This window comes from Rhinoraja longicauda, chromosome 2, assembly GCF_053455715.1.
Source record: "Rhinoraja longicauda isolate Sanriku21f chromosome 2, sRhiLon1.1, whole genome shotgun sequence".
In the NCBI taxonomy this organism is placed as follows: Eukaryota; Metazoa; Chordata; class Chondrichthyes; order Rajiformes; family Arhynchobatidae; genus Rhinoraja; species Rhinoraja longicauda.
The window spans coordinates 112,511,498-112,527,494 of NC_135954.1; the positions used below are offsets into that span (position 1 = coordinate 112,511,498).

The window sequence follows — 15,997 nt, forward strand, 5'->3', positions numbered from 1 at the left end:
TGCTTGTGAAGATAATGAATATTTAAGAATGGTAGATGGAGTACCAATTTGCAATTTCCCCAATGGTACTAATAAGCCTGTTGAGTGTTGTTGCGAGGTCTGCTCATCCATACACGCTAAAATAGGTGGTATGGTGGACAGTGAGGAAGAATATTTAACTTTATAACAGGATCTAGATCAGTTGGGAAAGTGGTCCAAGGAATGCCAAATGGAAATTAACGCTGCAAATGTGAGATGTGGCACTTTAGTATGTCAAACCAAGGCAGGAGTTACACAGTAAATGTTATATCCCTGGAATGTGTTGTAGAACAGAGAGCTGGAAGTACAGGTGCTTGGTTCCCTGAAAGTGGCAAGTCGGGTGGACAGAATAGTACACTTACCTTCATTGGGAAGGGTATTGAATACAAAGGTTGCAACATCATGATGCAGATCAATGATCTAAATTGGTGTGAACACACTTGGTTAACTGAAAACAATTCTGGTTGCCCAGCTATAGGAAGGATGTAATTAAGGTAGAAAGGTGAAGGAGACATTCACCAAGATATTACTTGGACTTGGAGGTTGAGTTATAGGGAGAGGTTGGAAAAACGGAGACTTTTTTTTAATGCATGGGATGTCTTTTGTGAACATAACAGGTACAAAAAAAACCACGTTAATCAGTTATTTTTCCATTAATATTGTCCAGTGTTGTGTTTTGACTTTGTCAACATTTCAGTGAAGTAGAAAGATCAAGAAAATCTAGTTTTTAAACCTTTAAGAGGTACGCCAGACCGGCACATCCCATCACAAAAAAAAAACATGGACTATAGGTAATATTATCATTTGCTTGTGTTGGAAAGAACTGCAGATGCTGGTTTAAATCGAAGGTAGACACAAAATACTAGAGTAACTCAGTGGGACAGGCAGCTTCTCTGGAGAGAAGGAATGGGTGACGTTTCGGGTCGAGACTCTTCGTCAGACTGTCAGGGGAGTGGGCAGGACAGAGATAGAATGTAGTCGGAGACAGTAAGACTAGTGGGAGAACTGGGATGGGGGAGGGGATGGAGAGAGAGAGAGAAAGCAAGGCCTATTTGAAGTCAATGTTATAGACAATAGGTGCAGGAGGAGGCCATTCGGCCCTTCGAGCCAGCACCACCATTCAATGTGATCATGGCTGATCATTCTCAATCAGTACCCCGTTCCTGCCTTCTCCCCATACCCCCTGACTCCGCTATCCTTAAGAGCTCTATCCAGCTCTCTCTTGAATGCATTCAGGGAATTGGCCTCCACTGCCTTCTGAGGCAGAGAATTCCACAGATTCACAACTCTCTGACTGAAAAAGTTTTTCCTCATCAAAGTTCTAAATGGCCTACCCCTTATTCTTAAACTGTGGCCCCTTGTTCTGGACTCCCCCAACATTGGGAACATGTTTCCTGCCTCTAACGTGTCCAACCACTTAATAATCATACGTTTCGATAAGATCTCTCATCCTTCTAAATTCCAGTGTATACAAGCCTAGTCGCTCGTCTTTCAACATATGATAGTCCCGCCATTCCGGGAATTAATCTAGTAAACCTATGCTGCACGCCCTCAATAGCAAGAATATCCTTCCTCAAATATGGAGACCAAAACTGCACACAGTACTCCAGGTGCGGTCTCACTAGGGCCCTGTACAACTGCACAAGGACCTCTTTGCTCCTATACTCAACTCCTCTTGTTTGAAGGCCAACATTCCATTGGCTTTCTTCACTGCCTGCTGTACCTGCATGCTTCCTTTCAGTGACTGATGCACTAGGACACCCAGATCTCATTGTACGTCCCCTGTTCCTAACTTGACACCATTCAGATAATACTCTGCCTTCCTATTCTTACCACACTTATCCACATTAAACTGCATCTGCCATGCATCCGCCCACTCACACAACCTGTCCAAGTCACCCTGCAACCTCATAGCATCTTCCTCACAGTTCACACTACCACCCAGCTTTGTATCATCTGTAAATTTGCTAATAGTACTTTTAATCCCTTCATCCAAGTCATTAATGTATATTGTAAATAGCTGCAGTCCCAGCACCGAGCCTTGCGGTACCCCACTAGTTACTGCCTGCCATTCTGAAAGGAACCCATTTATCCCCACTCTTTGCTTTCTGTCTGTCAACCAATTTTCTATCCATGTCAGTACCCTACCTCCAATACCATGTGCTCTAATTTTGCCCACTAATCTCCTATGTGGAACCTTGTCAAAGGCTTTCTGAAAGTCAAGGTACACCACATCCACCGGCTCTCCCCTGTCAATTTTCCTGGTTACATCCTCAAAGAATTCCAGAAGATTAGTCAAGCATGATTTCCCCTTCGTAAATCCATGCTGACTCGGAACAATCCTGTTACTACTATCCAAATGCTCCGCAATTTTGTCTTTTATAATTGACTCCAGCATCTTCCCCACCACTGATGTCAGACTAACTGGTCTATAATTTCCCGTTTTCTCTCTCCCTCCTTTCTTAAAAAGTGGGACAACATTCCGCTGGGGTGTAAGTTACCCAAGCGAAATATGAGGTGCTGTTCCTCCAATTTGTGCTGGGCCTCACTCAGACAATGGAGGAGGCCCATGACAGAAAGGTCAGATTGGGAATTGGAGGGCTGAGCAACTGGGAGATCAGGTAGGTTAAGGTGGACTGAGCGGAGGTGTTCAGCGAAATAATCGCCGAGTCTGTGCTTGGTCTCACCGATGTACATGAGCTGACACCTGGAACAGCGGATACAGTAATGAGGTTGGAGGAGGTGCAAGTGAAAATTTGCTTTACCTATTGTACTTGAGTTTGACTTTATTGTATTTATGTATAGTATATCTGAACTGCTTGATAGCAAGCAAAACAAAGCTTTTCATTACACTTCAGTACACGTGAGTATAATAAACCTAAACCAACTATTACAAGAATATTTTAAATATGGAAAACATTCAATAAGATCGATGAGTAAATTAATAACTAAGCAGTGTAGGAAAATTAATAACTAAAGACATTTTAACATTTTGATTTGACTTAATTTTTTCCTTTGGTCAAAGGAGAATGACAAAATTCAGTTAAAAAATGGAGAATTAACAGCTGGCTCAGAAACTCACTTTCAAATGATGAAACCAGTTAGTGCATGAAGAGTTTATTCGTGTAATCACTACAACAGGGCACAAGTTAATATAGTAATACAGAACATCTCTGAAGTGCATTTACCTCTGTATTTACAGATCTCCGGCAATCGCATTTTCAGATTTATCAACTGGGCATCTAACTTCGGTAACAGTAAATACTGAGGTGTTTAGAAAATTGGACTTGTTAAGAGTGGCTTTGCTCTACACTTTAGCCAATTTAAAACATGAAAGAACAATGTAGTAAACTTTATATCAAACAAAGAACACATCCAAAGCTCACTCTCCTACCCAATAATCCATAAAGAGAAATTATTGAAAAAAATCCTGCAACTTCAGGATAATCAAGGATAAAAAAGGAAAAGCTTCCAGCAGTCCCAAATTTATTCTAGTGATAAAGCTTATCAAATCTTACTCTATTTTAAAAACAATTATTTTGAAATGATTTCAAATGCTGCAGATTTAAATATCATGCATAAAATATAAGCAATAAATAGTTTCAAATCTTATAAATACTATACATCCAGGGCTGTGTTTAGTTGAAAACTGTAACTGAAGGGATACAAACTAACTTTGAAAATTTTTGCTAAGGTCTACCAGAGTTTCCATGTATCGTTTTTAAAGATGCATCAAATCTCGTCAACATTAAAGAGACAATACTGTATAAATAATTGCTTCAATCTGCGAAGAATGCAGCAAGATCAAATTCTCAAATTAACAGGTATAACCTGGATTAAACCAACAAAAGCAAAAATCAGATAAATTAAGAGGCAAATCAAAAGATTATATCTGAGAAGGGCTAAAATTACTAAGCACTATAGGTTCCTTCATTTTGGACATTACAAAATTAGACTCATGCAATCAATGGAAATTATGATTATGTAAAGTTTAGAAACGTTTCAATTTCAGTACTTTTTGTTCTTTGTTGTAAACTAGCATCTGCAGTTTCTTGTTTCACCGCCTCAATCTGCTTCACCCAAAACATTTTAAAGGACACCTTTTGCAGTACCAATTTCATTATTTTCTTCAGCTGCAGCTGGAATAAGAATGCCTACTTGATGTCAAGACTATTTTCACAAATCCATTAGAAGCCAAGCATTTAACCAAAGATTCCAAGTCAGAAAAGATGAGACACCCATTTCACCTTTTCAGTGGAGCAGGCAGGATCCAAGGAGTCAAGAGCGAAAGGAATATGTATTAACTCACTATAACCAAAACACTTGGAAAAAACTTTGCAATTGTGGAACAAGCAAATTCCAAAAATGGGAGCCGAAAATATCAGTGAGCTTGTTGTTCAATGGTACAAATTGATTTCGGCCCAAAACCAATGCCTTTTTCATGACAGTAGGCGCCAGCACAATGCAATGGCATCTCACAAAAGTTATGTTAAATAGTTTGAGTAACATTTTAGTTATTTTATTAAATTAATTGATTGGTTACAAAATCAAAACAGAAGAGGAGCAAATGTTGATAGAAAAAAAGCACTGCTTGAAATCAGAGACAAGAGTCAGCAGGATTATTTTAGGAGATAAACACAATTTAAAAATGTTAGTGCTGGTGTAACTCAGCAGGACTAGAATCTGGAGAAGGGTCCTGACCCGAAACATCATCAATTCTCCATGTTCTCCAGAGATGCTGTCTGACCCACAGAGTAACTCCAGCACTTTGTATCTTTTTGTGTAAAACAACATCTGCAGTTCTTTGTTTCTACATTGAGCACCTTTGCATGTTCCACTACCACCTTTGAAGAGATATGCATTTTTTTCTTTAAACTAAAAGCATGTTTCAAAACAAAAGCAGTTAAGCTAGAAAATTCTTCACTTTGTCAAGATGTAAATGGATTAGACTGTACATAAGAAAGAAATACTTAGAATAGTCATTAGAAATAAATACCTGAACTTCAGTTAGTTCAATTACTACAGCAGACTTCTTCACACATCATTATTTAAAACTAGTTTTACTCATGCATTTTTGAACAGCTGTACAAACTCTGGATTCACAATCAAAAATAACATTTTAGAAATTTAAGCACAATACATTCTTCTCACTTTCATTTCACTGTAACAAATTAAACTATTTTCTTAATTTCTTTGGACCGGCTCCCTTCATTGTATTCAATTTTAAACAAATCAAATCCTTCATTACCTCATGCTTGCTGGTTACAGAAACTTTACCGTCCACATGCATGCAACTCTGGACTGTTCAGCTGGACTGTGTCATTACTGATGCATGGTCCCCGTGACTGTTCACAGTAATGCAGTTACAACAAAGACAAAAAAAAATGTACACCAAAGTTAATCCTACATGATTTGTGTCATTGGAGTTAGGTGCAGCGCATTAACATCTGTTGTCCTATGCAGGGTTCTCTTCTGCTCCCAAACGCTCTAAATCCTAATTGACAAGACCAGATTTCTTCAGCTGGTCACAAACATTTCAAATTGAGGGGGGAGGGGGAGGGGGGGGGGGGGGGGGCGAGAAAGAGGGCAGGACAATGACTTAGGCCCAGATCGTAACTGTTCAATCATTAATGAAAGAATTCAAGTACAACAAAAATATTTTTTAGCAGTCTAATATCCAGAAAAAAGACATTAATGTCTCTTAGGTTACTATCTCGTGGACTCAGAGCCTGCTCTCTTTAATCTGATAGCCTATCAAATAATGGTGAAAGCATGGTATCACAAAATTCAATCTGTAAATCTGAGAAAAATGAAAAGAAATTGTGAGCATGCAATTCAATCTTAATCAATTTACAACGGTACACAGCAACATTACTTGGAAACTACTACTATTTAACCCAAAAATATAGTTAGCACTCTCAGAACATATCCCTAACTCAGCAAGCCAAAGAGGGGCATTATTTCTCAAATGGAAATATGCTAGTGGATACTAGCTTGAAAGTAAATCCAAAGCTCTCCCAATATGTGAAAATAAGTTGTTTACATATGAAAAAGAAGAAAAGTCCCTTTCTTCATTAAGCACTAGCTTCATTCAGGGCCAAGGGACGGCCAATGCTAACTTTATTAGCGGACATTACAACTGCTTGATTTTGACAAATTTTGTTGCTTGTCTTAAATGCTCATTTAAAACAATTACTACTAATGTGTTGCAAAATCGCACTCCAGCCTGCACTGTAAAATTCTTGTTATGTTCCACATACAGATAGCCTGCATAGGTCAACAAGATCAGTATATTAAAGCTGCAGTTTTTAACTAAATCAAACTGTCATAATTCACAATTTTACAGGTTTCACATTTAGTAACTGAATTCTAATTTTGCCAACTCTAGACGTGCAGGTTGAGGTTCACTTGGGATAATACAGACCCCCGAACTAGAAATCAGCATGTTTGCAGGCATAGGATTTTTTTGTTCTCAAGTGGCCTTCAACTCAGTATACTTCAATTTATTACTATAATAAAGTGGTTTGCAATATAGCTTTAATCTTACTCTTTCAAAATGATTTTTTTTAAGTGAACTATTTGCAATTATTCTTCAGATCTTTGATCTGGAATAATGAGTCCTTAAACTGACAGGACTATACATGTGAAGGGGAATATCAGGTAAACCTGATCCACCAAGCGACTGAGATTGAACGCTCTGATAGCCCGAGTGAAGCTGTACATTCACATTTGCCCATCCATGCAAACATGCTTATTCACAGGGGAGGCAATTGTTCGAAAGGAAGATTCATTAACCTAGACAATACAAGGAAAGATGGCTTTGGGATAAATTTTTCATAACGCCAGGAGAACAACCTTCCTCATCCACTGAGATCTCACTCTCTGCTGTGCCCGATGATCATCATGATGAACATAAATATGTTGATAATGTCGGTATAAAGGTTGAGTGCTGCAAAAATGTATTCCTCCGGACTGATAACCAGCTGTTTATTCCCCAGGATCATCTGCGTGTCAATGGCTAAAAACTGAAAAAGGACAGCAACCGAGTTAAATTCGACAGAAAAATCCTTTACAGTAAATAGAGTCATGCAGTATGGAAATAGGCCCAACATTCATCCCGACCAAGATGTTCCATCCGCTGGCTCTATTTGCCAGCTTTTGGTCCATATCCCTTAAGTTTTCCTATCCATGTACCTGTACACATCCCCTGACTGTTTCATGAAATCACAGAAACATACAGCACCGAAATGTCCCCTTTTAGCCCGTTTCATCCATGCTAACCACGATGGACGTCTATGCCACCATTAGACCTGTATCTCGCTACGCCTTTCCCATCAAGGTACTTGTCATAAAAGCCCTTTAAACATCTATATACTAAAACTCTCGTTTGTTTGTTTGTTCCTGAACTACAGCCAAAACGGTACACAATAGCGCAACAATTTTAGGCCCACCTTACTCACTGTTGTCCCTTTGGTGCTAATGGAAGTTGTTTCATTGAAATTGGTGTAGTTATTCACATTTTAAAGTTTCTATCTCCTAGGGAAGGAGGGAGGGGGAAGAAGGGAGGATAAGGGGGGTTGAGGGGGATGGAGTGGGTGGGGAGGAGGAGGGGGGGAGGGGAAGGGGATGGGAAGGGAGGGGGAGTGGGGGAGGAGAGGATGCTGCACCAATGCAGGAGAGGTTTGGGCCCAACAGGTTCACTTGGTCTAGTTGTCTCCAAAGACGTACAGGTATGTAGGTTAATTGGCTGGGCAAATGTAAAAATTGTCCCTAGTGGGTGTAGGATAGTGTTAATGTGCGGGGATCACTGGGCGGCACGGACTTGGAGGGCCGAAAAGGCCTGTTTCCGGCTGTATATATATGATATGATGATATGATATGATATGATATGATTATATCTGTCTCCCCACCTCTTCTGGCAACTCGTTGCAGATATTCACTACTTTTCGTGTAGAAACTTCTCACAGCTCTCTTTTAAATTCTCCCCCTCATCTTCAAAGCTGAACCCTCCAGCTCGGGACTTTCCTGTCCTGGGTAAAAGATTCTGGCTATATATGCTCTTCATAATTTTAACCCTCTATACCTCAGCCTTCTATTCCAGTTCCTATATTCTAGCAAAAGTAGACCCAGCCAAGCCAACCTCTCTTTATATCTCCGTTCCAGGCAATCTCCATGTGAATCTCTACTACATTCTCCATCTACTCCCATCCTTCCTGTGCAGCAACTAGAACTACACACAATAAAATACCGTTCAATCAATATTTGTACAATTGCAACATGACACCCCTATGAAGGCAACCATACTACATGGCTTCTTCACTGCCCTATCCGCTGTATTGCCACTTTCAAGAAGCTATGGATTCATTGAGTCACTGGCTTAAATTGGGGCATACCAACCCCCTATTCTTTTTCACTACACTATAATTTGCCAGAGCCAGCTTCAATACTGCAACCATCTTCCAAAACTTGCTTTCATGCCTCCCTTCACCACCTACCAATGGTCCCAGGCACTTACATAAGACATCACTGATCATCGGTGCCTGATGCACTGTAGAAAGCATCCTATTGGGATGCATCACAGCTTGGTTTGGCTCTGCCCAAAACCACAAAAAATTGCAGTGTGTTGTGAATGTAGCCCAGTCCACCACACAAACCAGGATCCCCCAACATCGACAACATCTTCAGCATCATCAGCGTCCATTGGCGTTACCTCAGGAAAGCAGCCAAGATAAGCAAGAACCACTCATATCTCGGTCATTCCTTCTTCTCCTCTCTCCCATAAGGCAGAATATACAAAACCTTGAAATTACATACCACCTGATTCAGGAACAGTTTCTTCCCACTGTTATCATACTAATGAATGGTCCTCCCATAAGTTAAGGTTCAGTCCCGATCTTCCAAACTAGCTTGATACACACCTTGCACTTTCTTAAATTTGCACATTCTCTGTAACTTTAAACTAAATATTGGGGGCTGGGGTCATTCAATTGGAAGTATAAGGGTGGAGTTAATGGGAAACAGAGTGCAGGAAATGTTATAAATATCTCCCGAATTAATGGGACGGAAATTTCAGAAGGGATAATAGACAATAGGTGCAGGAGTAGGCCATTCGGCCCTTCGAGCCAGCACCGCCATTCAATGTGATCATGGCTGATCATTCTCAATCAGTACCCCGTTCCTGCTTTCTCCCCATACCCCCTGACTCCGCTATCCTTAAGAGCTCTATCTAGCTCTCTCTTGAATATATTCAGAGAATTGGCCTCCACTGCCCTCTGAGGCAGAGAATTCCACAGATTCACAACTCTCTGACTAAAAAAGTTTTTCCTCATCTCTGTTCTAAATGGCCTACCCCTTATTCTTAAACTGTGGCCCCTGGTTCTGGACTCCCCCAACTTTGGGAACATGTTTCCTGCCTCTAACATGTCCAACCCCTTAATAATCTTATACGTTTCGATAAGATCCCCTCTCATCCTTCTAAATTCCAGTGTATACAAACCTAGTCGCTCCAGCCTTTCAACGTATGACAGTCCCGCCATTCCGGGAATTAACCTAATAAACCTACGCTGCACGCCCTCAATAGCAAGAATATCCTTCCTCATAAGAGAATGTCAGGTAAAATCGGGACCGATGTGAGAAAGGAGGTGAATTAAAGGTGTTGGAATTGAATGCGGGTAGTATAAGAAACAAAGTGCTTGTAGCATAATTGGAGATTGGTAGTTATGATGTTGTGGGAATTACAGAGACATGGCTGCAAGAGGATCTGAGCTGGGAGCTGAATATTCAGGGTTATACATCCTATCGGAAAGTCAGAAAGGTGGGCAGAGGGGATGGTGTAGTTCTGTTGGTTAGGAATTAAATATGGTCCTTAGCGAGAGGTGACATAGGACCAAAGATGTAGAATCATTGTGGATAGAGTTGAGGAATTAGCAGGATAAAAACACCCTAATGGGAGTTATTTATAGGCCCCCAAACAGTAGCCAGGATATAGGGTACAAGTTACATCAGGAGATCAAATTGGCATGTAAAAAAGGCAGTGCTACGGTGGTCATGGGAGATTTCAATAAGCAGGCAGACTGGGAAATTCAGGTTGGTACTGGACCCCAAGAAGGGAATTTATAGAGTGCCTCCGAGATGGATTGTTAGAGCAGCTTATGGTGGAGCCTACCAGGGAAAAGGCAATTCTGGATTTCGTGTTATGTAATGAACCGGATTTGATAAGGGAACTCAAGGTAAAGGAACCATTAGGAGATAGCGACCACAATATGATACGTTTTAATTTGAAATTTGAGAGGGAGAAGATGAAATCGGATGGGTTGGTATTGCAGCTGAGCAAAGGGGACTATGTTGACATGAGGGAGGAGCTGGCCAAAGTTGACTGGAAAGGGACCCTAGCAGGAATGACAGTGGAACAGCAATGGCAGGAATTTCTGGAAATAATCCAGAAGATGCAGGATCTTTTCATTCCAAAGAGGAAGAAAGATTCGAGGGGAAGAAAAAGGCGACCATGGCTGACAAAGGAAATCAAGGGCAGTATAAAACCTAAAGAAAAGGCGTATAACATAACAAAGATTAGTGGGAAGCCAGAGGATTGGGAAGCTTTTAAAGAACAACAGAAGGTAACTAAAAAGGTAATACGGGGAGAAAAGATGAAATACGAAGGTAAGCTAGCCAATAATATAAAAGAGGATAGCAAGAGTTTCTTCAGTTATATAAATAGTAAGAAAGTGGCAAGAGTGAACGTTGGACCGCTGGAGAATGATGCAGGAGAAATGATAATGGGGAATAAAGAAATGGCAGAGGACTTGAATAACATTTTTGCATCAGTCTTCACAGTGGAAGACTGATGCCTGAAATCCAAGAGAGTCAGGGGTGGAAATTAGTAGAGTGGCTATTACTAGGAAGAAGGTGCTTGGAAAGCTGAAAGGGCTGAAGGTGGATAATATCACCTGGACCGGATGGACTGTGAATACTGAATTAGAATAGTGAAAGACGTGGATGGAGTGGATGTGGAGAGGATGTTTCCACTCGTGGGAAAGTCTAGGACTAGAGGTCATAGCATCAGAATTCAAGGACGTTCTTTTAGGAAGGAGAAGAGGAGAAATTTCTTTAGTCAGAGGGTGGTGAATCTGTGGAATTCTTTGCCACAGAAGGCTGTGGAGGCCATCAGTGGATATTTTTACGGCATAGATAGATTCTTGATTAGTACAGGTGTCAGAGGTTATGGGGAGATGGCAGGAGAATGGGGTTAGGAGGGAGAGATAGATTAGCCATGATCAAATGGCGGAGTAGACGATGGGCTGAATGGCCTAATTCTACCCCTATCACTTACGACTTTATAACTACTGTAACACTACATTCTGTATTCTTGTATTTTTCTCTTTGCTCTACCCATTGTACTTGTGTATGGCTTGATTATACTCATGTACAGTATGATTTAATTGAATAGCACACAAACAAAGCTTTTCCCTGTATCTGACAATAATAAGCCATTACCAAACACCACCTCCATCCTCTCTTGGGACTCCCAAACCTCTTCAATCAGTGTTAGAGTCAGAGTGTCACAGCATAGAAAGAGGCCCTTTGGCCCAATTCATCCATGCTGACCAAGTTGCCCCATCTAAGCTAGTGTTGATCTGATGCCATTCACACCCATGGTCTCAATTCACCCTTCCCTGCACTGCAATCAGATTTTCACCCTTTCTTTAATCCTATTTCCCCACCACAGGTTTTGATTGTTTGACTTATATTTTAGATTGTACAAAATCAATCTCAGAGAATCGAGGCAGTAAAAAAGAGGGACTTTGTCCTTGAATGGCGCATTCATACTTACCACTGTAAAGATCAGTGCACCAACAGAGGCATACACAATCTGCAGAATCCGGTTCTGGATAAAAATGCACAGAATCCCAAAGAAAAAGAGCACGACCACAGACACCAGCATCACACCCATACAGGAAGTAAAGTCATACTTTGTCTGTAAAGTAGAAAACAATCCATCAGCAAGGCAACAGTCTAATTTCCAAAACAGTTTTTTTTTTTTACAGCATGGAAACAAGCACTTTGGCCCACCGAGTTCTTGCAGACCATCGAGCACCCGTTCACACTAGTTCTATATGCTACACATTATGGACAATTTACAGAAACACATTAACCTACAAACCCGCACATCTTTGTGATGAGGGAGAAAACTGAAGGCAGAGGAAATCCACGCGGTCATAGGGAGAACATGCAAACACCACACAGACAGCACCAAGAGCAGGATCGAACCCAAGTCTCTGGCGCTGTGTGGCAACGGCTCTGCCAGCTGTGCCACCCAGTTGTCTAGCTTGTTTTGGTTGCACTACATCTAGCACTATTATGCACTACTTGGTTTTGCACTACAATGGTCTGGTTACCTAGTACTACAAAATATTAATTTATTGTTTTGCTAATTATTGTGTATTTTGTTATGCATTGTTGCATTAGTGAAGCACGTAAAATTGCAGCAAAGAGGAATTTCATTGTTCCACAACTAGTGCACATGACAATTAAACTCTTGACCCTTGAAAAAACACTGAACCTTTACCCCTAAATAAAAATACAAGTGCTGGAACAACTCAGCAGGTCAAGCAGCATCTCTGGAGAACGTGGATAGGTGACGTTTCGGGTCGGGTTCCAAAACATAATTTATTCGTGTTCTCAAGATGAGCCCTTCAGCATTTTGGTTCTTTTTTGGTAAACCAGCATCTGCAGTTCCTTGATTCTACTGATCCTTTATCCCTACCCATTTCTCGTTAATTATTGTTTCTTTTTAAAAATGCCATAGTGCAACCATTTTTTTTTAAGTGATTCACAGATTATATTGCGTTTTCCCCCTTTAACTGTCCCACCTGGCACTCTATTATTTATTACAATTCATAATTAATAATGGAAATCCAGGATAAAGAACACAACAACGTCAATATTTTCAACAAAATACAAAGTGATGGAGGAATTCAGCAGGTAAGACAGCATCTGTGGGAATGGATAGACAACAATTTGGATCTGGACCCTTCTTCAGACTAATGGAAAGTAGAAAAAGAGGTGTAGGTGGGATAAAGCCTGGTAAGTGATAGGTGGATACAAGTGAGGCGGGATTGATTGGCAGATGGGTGGAGTAAGGGTCAAAGATGTTGCTTGACCCACTGAATTTCTCCAGTAATTTGTGTTTTGCACAAGATTCGAGCATCTGCAGTTTCTTGTGTCTCCATTCAACATTTTCAAACTTCATTTCGATGGGACTGAGCACTGACAAGAGGTTGGAGAAGTTGTGTTCTGCAAGAGTTTAAACAACCGTAGAGGCAACACAATGTTAGAAGACAAGGAGGCACCAGGTTTCGTTGTTTTTATCAAGTTCATCTCAGCTGCAAGACAATGAAACAACTGGTCTCTGTGGAATGAACAATGGATTCCAACCCCCAGTCCAATGAGCCGTAATGGAAAATTTCAAATGTGAATTAAAGAATATATACCTGAGGCTCAGCTGCAATAGCTGTTATCCTTTTAACATTGAACAGGTAGCATTGAACTGGGAGGAGCCAGCGCTGCCGTCGCAGCTGCGGCTTGCCTGCAGTCCGTCTGTCTTTTGTGTTTTTTGTTGTTTTTGTATGAATTGTAGTTTTAATATGGTGTAGTGTTTGTATGTTATGTTTGGGGGGGGGGGGGGGGTGGGAGGGAACGGGAACTGTAAAATTCTCTCTCCCGAACGGAGACGCGACCTTTGTTTCTGTGTCGTGTCTCCGTTCCCGCTGCGGCCTACCACCGGCCATGCACCTGGGACCACCTGGGGCTCTGGTTTGCAGAGCCCGCGGCCCGGACTCACCACCTGCGGCGCTGGCTGCCTGCGGATGCTGCGGGAGCGGCTGCGATTCGTCTCCGGAGGCTCCGGCGCGGGCCGCGTGGACGTCGGAAGCCCGCAGGCCCCTGGATGGGGGCCGACATCGGGAGCTCCGGCAGCGGCAGAGGCAGCGTGTTCGCCCGCCCCGAATCGCGGGGCTTGGGTCGGCCCGCCGCGGACCTTTCACCGTCCGGCGCGGCCTGAAATAGGCCGTTGACCTTTCACCGCCCAGCGGCGGCTTCAATATCGGGAGCCCCGACCGCCCCGACGTGGCAAATCCAACAGCCTGACCGCGGGAGAAGACGGCAGGGAAGAGAAAAAGACATTTTTGGCCTTCCATCACAGTGAGGAGGGACTGGAGGAGACTCACTGTGATGGATGTTTCTTTTTGTTTGGTGTTAGTTGTGATTGTATGTGTTATTGCATTTTTATTGATTATTCTTATTGGTCTTATTGTTTAACTGCGGGTAATGTTTCATTTCACTGCACATTTATGTGTATGTGACAAATAAACGACTATTGACTATTGACTATTGACAATTATGTTCCAGCCTCCGTTTCTGGAGCAAGATATTTATAAAACTAAAAGCCAAATTTAGAAATCACATGCTGGAATCCACAGCATTCCCTCCGGATTTGTTTTTAATTGCCTGTAGGTGGCCCGCTGATCAGGGTCACACTCCTGTACGCGAGGCGTTTGTAATGCTCACCTGCATGGAGAAGAGGACAACGGTGAAGCAAACGGCTGCAGTGATTCCAATGGCCATCACGACCGAATCCGTGTCGTAGAAACTGGCGATCATTCCCACCATGTACGACATGCTCAGAGTCAGGACGGACTGCAGGACAAAACAAAACCAAGCTATGAAAATTTGTATTTAATTAGTGTACCTCAGACAGAAAAGAAACAGTGAATAAACTGTTCAGGTTTGGTCAGCTCTGCCATAGGAAAGATGCCATTAAGCTGGAAAGATTGCAGAGCAGATTTACGAGAATGTTGCCAGGACTTGAGGGCCTGAGTTGTCGGGCGAGATTATGCAGGCTAGGACTATTCTTTGGAGATTAGGAGGCTGAGGAGTGATCTTATAGAGGTGTATAAAATCATGACGGGAATAGATAGAGTGCATGCATAGGGCAGAAGAATCGAGAACTAGAGGACATAGGCTTAAGGTAAGAGGGAGTTAGATTAAATAGGAACCTGAGGAGTAACATTTTCAAAGAGGTGATGGGCATATGGAACAAGCTCTGAGATGCAGTAGTTAACGCAGATGAAAAACATTAACAAACATTTGGAGAGGTATGTCGATAGGAAAGGTTGGACGGATATAGGTCAGCCACTGGGAAATGTGACTACTTGGATGGGGCATCGTGGTTGGCATGTACAATTTGGGCCGAAGGGCCTGTTTGTGTGCTGTAGGACTCTATAATAACTGTCCAGATATTGTCTACTGCTTTAGATTGGGAGGATATCTTTAAGTTTAATGGCTTTACGGTGGCTCAGGTGGAGCAGATGAAGCAACGTCGACTGAATAATAAAGTACTGGGGAAACTCAGCGGGTCAGGCAGCATCTATGGAAAGAAATGAACAGTCAACGTTTTGAGTCAAGACCATTCATCTGGACTCGTTTCCAGCATCTGCGATCTCTTGTGACTGATAATGTATTGTACCCTCTCAAGCAAAATGACAGCAGAAAAGCCTGCAATTTCTCAAAATACAAGGTGTTTAGTGGTCAAAGGGAAAATTCACATACTAATTCAGTTTACAATTAGTCTTCCTCCCTCCTAACCTCCCGCCTTCTTTTCAACTGGAGTAAACAGGATTGATGATACGGTTACATACCAAAGCAATGAGATTCCAGGGGTGCTTCCTTCTGAATTCTCCGCAACAGCTGAGTGCAATAAGTGAGACGAAGAATACCCCGTACGATGCATAGTAAAGCCAGGGAGTGCGCCTGACAAACTTCTTAGCATCAGAAACAAACGTACAGACGCACACAAAGGCGAACGTCACCAGCAGTTGTACAGTCAATACCAAGTAGACCTGCAAAGGAAGACAATAATAATTCCTGTGAAAATCAAAGCACGAAACTCAACACTTCCAACAGACATTAAGCTTGTTCGCCC

At 41.9% G+C, this 15,997-nt stretch overlaps 1 protein-coding gene across 2 annotated transcripts in view; it reads right to left on the bottom strand.

Moving 5' to 3' along the window:
- Positions 1–3,103: 3,103 nt before the first annotated feature.
- grinaa (glutamate receptor, ionotropic, N-methyl D-aspartate-associated protein 1a (glutamate binding)) overlaps positions 3,104–15,997 on the bottom strand; it is a 49,551-nt gene continuing 36,657 nt past the window's right edge. For both annotated transcript variants that reach the window (XM_078426063.1, XM_078426072.1), the window contains exons 4-7: positions 15,714–15,914; positions 14,584–14,712; positions 11,849–11,992; positions 3,104–7,043 (exon numbers count right to left, since the gene is read on the bottom strand). In XM_078426063.1, the coding sequence (XP_078282189.1) occupies positions 6,894–7,043; positions 11,849–11,992; positions 14,584–14,712; positions 15,714–15,914 (624 nt within the window). In that variant the 3' untranslated portion in view covers positions 3,104–6,893. The remainder of the gene's footprint in view (positions 7,044–11,848; positions 11,993–14,583; positions 14,713–15,713; positions 15,915–15,997) is intronic.